The 7,306-nt window shown below is 40.8% G+C and overlaps 2 protein-coding genes across 2 annotated transcripts; one reads left to right on the top strand and one right to left on the bottom strand.

Moving 5' to 3' along the window:
• On the bottom strand, positions 1-4,649 carry CENPO (centromere protein O; the record flags this gene model as incomplete). The annotated part of the gene is made up of 5 exons (XM_033054485.1): positions 4,561-4,649; positions 3,616-3,707; positions 3,030-3,223; positions 2,129-2,249; positions 1-272 (listed from the first exon to the last, which is right to left on the bottom strand). Coding segments are annotated over exons 2-5 (642 nt in total), but the record flags the coding sequence as incomplete, so codon positions are not given.
• PTRHD1 (peptidyl-tRNA hydrolase domain containing 1) lies at positions 4,346-6,638 on the top strand. The gene is made up of 2 exons (XM_033053699.1): positions 4,346-4,894; positions 6,426-6,638. The coding sequence occupies exons 1-2, from the start codon at positions 4,628-4,630 to the stop codon at positions 6,594-6,596; spliced, it is 438 nt and encodes a 145-aa protein (XP_032909590.1). The 5' UTR covers positions 4,346-4,627; the 3' UTR covers positions 6,597-6,638.
• The last annotated feature ends 668 nt before the right edge of the window (positions 6,639-7,306 follow it).

Here is a 7,306-nt window from a genome sequence, read left to right as displayed (position 1 = left end):
CACCTGGAGTTTGCGGAGCTGCTCCCTCCTGCCCACGAAGGTGTTGAGGTGGCGGCACAGAATTCCCAGGAATTGCCGCGGGTTCCGGGGCAGCAGCTCCCGGGCCAGGCGCTCCAGAGGGATGAAGGGAGGCACGGAATGGCGGCAGAGCCAGAAGCGCCCGGAATCGCCGCGTTCCTGCAGCTCCAGGTGGAAGGAATCCAGCAGGGAGCCCTCGAAGGAAGTGTGCAGGGACAGGGAGATGCCGTGGGGGGAGAGCTTCCCGCTGATCCCTGCAGGGAAAATTCCGGAAAGTTACGGGAAATTAATCTGGGAATTTCATCCAGAGCTTCCCGCTGATCCCTGGGGAAAAGTCCGGAAAATTCTGGGAATTGGATCCAGAAAATTCTGGAAAATTCTGGGAAATTAATCTGGGAATTTCAGCCAGAGCTTCCCGCTGATCCATGGGGAAAAGTCTGGAAATTTCCGGGAATTGGATCCGGAAAATTCCAGGAAATTAATCTGGGAATTTCATCCAGAGGTTCCCACTGATCCCTACAGAAAAGTCTGGAAAATTCTGGGAACTGGATCCGGAAATTTCTGGAAAATTCTGGGAAATTTATCTGGGAATTTCATTCAGAGCTTCCTGCTGATCCCTGTGGAAAATTCCAGAAAGTTACAGGAAATTAATCCAGAAAATTCTGGAAAGTTACGGGAAATTAATCTGGGAATTTCATTTGGAGTTCCCCTCTGATCCATGGGGAAAAGTCCGGAAAATTCCAGGAATTGGATCCGGAAAATTCCAGAAAGATACGGGAAATTAATCTGGTAATTTCATCCCGAGCTTCACACTGATCCCCATGGAAAATTCTGGAATGTTAGTGGAAATTAATCTGGGAATTTCATCTGGAGATCCCGCTGATCCCCAGGGAAAAGTCTGGAAAATTCCGGGAAATTAATCCGGAAAATACTGGAAAGTTATGGGAAATTAATCTGGGAATTTCATCCAGAGTTTCCCACTGATCCCTACGGAAAAGTCCGGAAAATTCTGGGAATTGGATCCAGAAAATTCTGGAAAATTCTGGGAAATTAATCTGGGAATTTCATCCACAGGTTCCCACTGATCCCTGCAGAAAAGTCTGGAAAATTCTGGGAACTGGATCCGGAAAATTCTGGAAAATTCTGGGAAATTTATCTGGGAATTTCATTCAGAGTTTCCTGCTGATTCCTGTGGAAAATTCCAGAAAGTTACAGGAAATTAATCCAGAAAATTCTGGAAAGTTACGGGAAATTAATCTGGGAATTTCATTTGGAGTTCCCCTCTGATCCATGGGGAAAAGTCTGGAAAATTCCAGGAACTGGATCCAGGAAAATTCCAGAAAAATATCTGGAATTTCATCTGGTGCTTCCCACTGATCCCTGCGGGAAATTCTGGAAAATTCTGGGAATTGGATACGAGAAAATTCTGGAAAGTTATGGGAAATTAATCTGGGAATTTTATCCGGAGCTTCCTGCTGATCCCTGCAGGGGGAATTCTGGGAAATTCTGGGAAAAATTCTGAGAAATTCTGGGAATTTAATCTGGGAAATTCCAGGGATTTCAGGAAAATTCTGGGATAAATCTGGGAATTGGATTCAGGAAATTCTGGGAATTTCTGGGAATTTCATCCAGAGCTTCCCGTTGAGCCCTGTGGGGGAATTCCAGAATTGGAATTGGATCTGGGAAATTCTGGGAATTTAATCTGGAAAATTCCGCAAATTGAATCCAGAAAATTCTGGGAATTTCTGGGAATTTCATCCGGAGCTTCCCACTGAGCCCTGCAGAGGAATTCCGGGAATTGGATCTAGGAAATTCCAGGAATTGAATCCCGGAAATTCCAGGAATTCATCTGGCATTTCCCAAGAAGTTCTTGATTTTCCAAAGAAATTCCCAATTTTCCAAAAGAATTCCCAATTTTCAAAAAAAAATTCCCAATTTTCCCAAGGAAATCCCGATTTTTCCCAAAAAAATCCCACTTTTCCAAAAAAATTCCCAAATTTCCCCCCAAAAATTCCCGGTTTTCCTCAAGAATTCCTGATTTTCCCAAAAAAATTCCCAGTTTTCCCCAAAAATTCCCACTTTTCCCAACCATTCCCACTTTCCCCGTTACCGGTGAGGCGGAAGAGCCGCAGCAGCTCCCGGCACTTTTGGATTTTCCACTCCAGCACCTCCCGCGGATCCGGCTCCGACGCAATTCCCAAATTTCCCAGCTCCTGAAAAAGCCAAAATCCCCAAAATCCCAGAAAAAAAAAACCAAAATAAATCCCAAGAGTCATCAATTCTTTGAAATTTTGGGAATTTCAGGGAGAATTTAGGAATTTCTGGAGGAATTTGGGGAAGAATTTGGGAATTTTTGGCGAAGAATTTGGGAATTTTTGGGGAAGAATTTGGGAATTTTGGAAGGAAATTTGGGAATTTTGGAAGGAAATTCAGGAATTTTGTTTATAAATCCAGAATTTTGGGATTTCTCTGGGATTTTTTGGGAATTCTCAGGTGGGATATTTTAGGAATTCTCTGGGATTTTTTGGGAATTCCCAGGTAATTTTTGGGAATCGTCAGATGTGATTGTTTGGGAATTCCCTGAGATTTTTTGGGAATGTCCAGGTAATTTTTGGGAATTCTCAGATGGGATTTTTTGGGAATTCACAGATGGGATTTTTTGGGAATTCTCTGGGATTTTTTTGGGAATTCCCAAGTAATTTTTTTTTTATTTCTCTAGGATTTTTTGGGAATTCCCAGGTGGGATTTTTTGGGAATTCTCTGAGGTTTTTTTGGGAATCTCCAGATGGGATTTTTTTGGGAATTCCCTGAGATTTTTTGGAATATCCAGGCAATTTTTGGGAATCCCCAGGTAATTTTTGGGAATTCCCTGGGACTTTTTGGGAATTCTCAGGTGGGATTGTTTGGGAATTCTATGAGATTTTTTTTAATGTCCAGGTATTTTTTGGGAATTCTCAGGTGGGACTGTTTGGGAATTCTATGAGATTTTTTTTAATGTCCAGGTAATTTTTGGGAATCCCCAGGTGATTTTTAGGAACGCTCACCGCCTGCCGCACTTTCTCCCGGAGCGCGTCCCGGCGCTGCCGCAGCTCCTGGATTCGCGATTTCAGGAATTTCTCCCTCTCCTGGAGCTGCTCCTGGCGCTCCTGAGCCTCGGCCCAGCCCCGGTGCTGAGCCTCCAACAGCTCCAGGTGGGCCAGAACATCTGGGAATGGGGAAAAATTGGGGAATTGGGGGAAATGTGGGGAAGAATTTGGGGATTTGGGAGGAAATTTGGGAATTTGGGGTGAATATTTGGGGATTTTGGAGAGAATTTTGGACTTTGGGGAGGAAATTTGGGAATTTGGGGAGGAATTTGTGGATTTTAGGAGGAAATTTCAGGGTTTTGGGAGCAAATTTGGGAAATTTTAAGAAGAATTTTGGGATTTTAGGGAGGAAATTTGGAATTTTAGGAGCCAAACTCAGGGTTTTGGGAGGAAATCTGGGGATTTTGGGGAGGAAATTTGGGAATTCTGGGAGGAATTTGAAGAATTCCTGCATGGAAAGGGTCAGAGATGGGAGAAACTTGGGAAAATCTGGGAATTTTTGGGAACTCACCCAGTGGAAAATCCTTTTTCCCTTCCTTTTCATGTTTTTCTTTCCCAGGATCCATCCCTGGGGAATTGCTGGAAAATCCCAAGGATTTGGTGCTGGAAAAAAAAATTTAACTTTCCATAAATTTGGGAAATTTTTTAAGGAGGAAAATGGGATGGGAATGGGAAAAAATATTTCAATTTTTTTTATAAACTTGGGGTTTTTTCACAGGGATGGGAGTGGAAAAAAATCCTATTAACTTAAAAAAGAAAGGGAATTTTTTCAAGAGGAAAAGGGGATGGGAATGGAAAAAAAATCACCAAATTTTCCATAAATTTGGGAATTTTATTTTCTGGAGGAAAATGGGATGGGAATGGGAAAAAAATCCTGCTGATTTTTTTTTAAAATGGGAATATTTTCAAGAGGAAAATGGGATGGGAATAGAAAAAAATGTTTTAATTTTCCATAAACTTGGGGATTTCTTTTTCAGGGAAAATGGGTTGGGAATGGAAAAATTCCCTTAATTTTTTTTAAAAATTTTTTTTTTTTCAAGAGGAAAAGGGGATGGGAATGGGAAAAAAACGCTTTAATTTTCCATAAATTTGGGGGGTTTTTTCACAGGGAAAACAGTGATGAGAATGGAAAAGAAAACTTTTAATTTTCCATAAATTTGGAGGTTTTTCACAGGGAAAACGGGCTGGGAATGGAAAAAAAAACCTTGACATTTTCCATAATTTTAGGGGTTTTTCACAGGGAAAACGGGCTGGGAATTTGGGAACTGGAGGGATTTTTGAGAATTTGAATGCGGGAAAGGGACAGGGACGATCCCAAAGCGTGACAGGAAGGATCCCAGGAGGTGACAGAGAAGATCTGGGGAGGAACAGGGATTAATCCCAAAGAATTATCCCAAAAAAATTCCCCCAAATCCCCCCGAGACCCCAAATCCCTCCCTGAGGGCTCCGCGCTCACCTCAACTTTCCCGCCTCAGCGCCGCCGGAAGTGCGTCATCACGCCGCTCTCCCTTCCGTACAGCAACATGGCGGCGCGCTGCTTGCTACCCTACCCCTTGCTCCCGGCAGCCCGCGCGGTTCCGTACGGCAACATGGCGGCAGCTAAAGCGGTGTTGGTGCAGTACGTGGTGCTCCGCGGGGACCTGGCGCGGCCTCCCCGGTCGTGGCCGCTAGGTGCCGTGGTGGCTCAGGGCTGCCACGCCGCGCTGGCCGCCGTTCACGGTTACCGGGAGCATCCCGACACCGGCGCGTACCTGGAGCAGGGCGGCGCCATGAGAACCGTGGTGCTGGAGGTAGCGGCGGCGCCGCGGGGCATGATGGGAACGCCGCGCTGAGGGGAAGCCGGCCGCCATGTTGGGGGGGGCGGTGGCGGGCTGAGGAAAAAACGAGATTTTGGGGGAAAATCGGGATTTTTTTTGGAAAATTTGGATTTTTTTTTTAATATTCTGGAATTCAGTGAGGTGGGAATGGTCGACCTGGGGAAAAAAGGAGGGTACAGAGGGGAATTTTCCCTCTCTGAAATCCGCTGCCAGCCCTGGGTGGGGAGGGGTCGGGAACGGGGACGGGGAAGACCGAATTCCAAAATAAATTTAGTTGTGTATTGGAAATAATTGGGAATAATTCCCTCCTGGAATTATTGTGTATCAAATAATAATTCCTCCTGGAATTACTGGGAATCAAATAATAATTCCTCCTGGATTTTTTGGGAATCAAATAATAATTCCTCAGCAATTATTGCGTATCAAATAATAATTCCTCCTGGAATTACTGGGAATAAAATAATAATTCCTGCTGGAATTTTTTTGGGAATCAGACGATAATTCCTGTTGGAATTATTCCAGGCTTTGGAACTGCTCAGTTCCAATCCCAATTCCTGAGGGGATTTCAAATCCTTGAGGATTTTGGGAATGCTTGAACTCCGTCATTTCCAAACCTAAAAAAAAAATTCCAAAGAAGGAGAAAATATTCCCTCCAAAAAAATCTGCAAAATCCCACAATCCCTGGAATCAAAAAAATCTGAAAATCAAAAAAATCTGAAAAAGAAATCTGAAAAAAAAATCTGAAAACTAAAAAAAATTTAAAAAAATCTGAAAATAAAAAAACCTGAAAAAAATCTGAAAATAAAAAATCTGTAAATAAAAAAGTCTGACAATAAAAAAAATCTGAAAAAAATCTGAAAAAAACTCAGAAAATAAAAAAAATCTGAAAATTTAAAAAAATCTGAAAATGAAAAAAATCTGAAAATAAAAAATCAGAAAATAAAAAAAAAGAAAATAAAAAAATTTGAAAATAAAAAAAATCTGAAAATAAAAAAATCTGAAAATTAAAAATCTGAAAATAAAAAAATCTGAAAAAAATCTGAAAATAAAATCTGAAAATAAAAAATATCTAAAAATAAAAATCTGAAAAAATATCAGAAAATAAAAAAATCTAAAAAAATTCTGAAAATAGAAAAATCTGAAAATTAAAAAAATCTGAAAATAAAAAATCTGATAATACAAAAAATCTGAAAATAAAAAAATCTGAAAAAATCTGAAAATAAAAAAAATCTGAAAAAATCTGAAAATAAAAAAAATCTGAAAATAAAAAAATTTTAAAATCTGAAAAAAATCTGAAAAAATCAGAAAAGAAAAAAATAATTTTAAAAAATTAAAAATTAAAATTTTAATTTAAAAAATTAATTTTTTAATTAAAAAATAATTTTAAAAAACAGCAACAAGGTGAAAAAAAACCCCAAAATTCCAAAGGGATGGGAAATCTCACCTTAAATTTATCAGTAAAAATTCCCTGTATCGAATTCCTGAATTTTTCTTTTCCCTGCAGGCTCCAGATGAGAATTCCCTGCTGGCTCTGGCCGAGCTGCTGAAGCTGCAGGGCTTGGATCACCGCCTGTGGGTGGAGAATCCCGAGGGAATTCCCACCTGCCTGGCCCTCAGACCCTACCCCAAAAATCAGGTTCATCCCCACCTCAGGAATCTCAAACTGCTCAAGTGACTCTGGGGAAAAAAAGGAAAAAAGAAAAAAAAAAAATCTGGATTTTGTTTGTTTATTTGGTTGGTTATTTTTGGTCCCAAGGTGCTTTTTTGTTCTTTTTTTCCCTCTAAAATTAAGAAAGGTGGGATGGGAAAATGGGAATTTTGGGAGGGATTTTAGGGAGGAAATTGGGGAGTTTTAAGAAGGATTTGGGAATCTTGGGAGGAAATTTGGGAGACATTTGGGGGTTTTGGGGAGGAAATTTGGGGATTTTGGGAGGAGATTTGGGGAGAATTTGGGGAATTTTAGGAAGGATTTGGGAATTTGGGGAGGAATTTTGAGAGGGATTTGGGGATTTTGGGGAGGAAATTTGGAAATTTTAGGAAGAATTTGAGTATTTTGGGAAGAAATTGGGGAATTTTAAGAAGGATTTGGGAATTTCAGGAGGAATTTGGGAAGGGATTTGGGGATTTTGGAAGGAAATTTGGAATTTTAGGAAGGCTTTGGGGATTTGGGGAGGAAATTTGGGGACTCTGGGAAGAATTTGGGAATTTCAGGAGGAATCTGGGAAGGGATTTGGGGATTTTGGGAGGAAATTTGGAAATTTTAGGAAGGATTTGGGAATTTCAGGAGGAATTTGGGAAGGGATTTGGGAATTTTGGGAGAATTTGGGAAATTTTAGGAAGGATTTGGAAATTTCAGGAGGAATTTTGGGAGACATTTGGGGGTTT

Source organism: Catharus ustulatus, chromosome 3, assembly GCF_009819885.2.
Source record: "Catharus ustulatus isolate bCatUst1 chromosome 3, bCatUst1.pri.v2, whole genome shotgun sequence".
Lineage (NCBI taxonomy): Eukaryota > Metazoa > Chordata > Aves > Passeriformes > Turdidae > Catharus > Catharus ustulatus.
Note: the sequence above shows the minus strand (reverse complement) of the source record. Positions and strands in the feature narration are given on the sequence as shown.

What these genes read in the sequence shown, in the direction of transcription:
- PTRHD1 (XM_033053699.1), top strand. Translation starts at nt 4,628, where the DNA reads ATGGCGGCGCGCTGCTTGCTACCCTACCCCTTGCTCCCGGCAGCCCGC. An exon ending in TGAGAACCGTGGTGCTGGAG is followed by an intron (nt 4,895 to 6,425) that starts GTAGCGGCGGCG and finishes TTTTCCCTGCAG; the next exon opens with GCTCCAGATGAGAATTCCCT.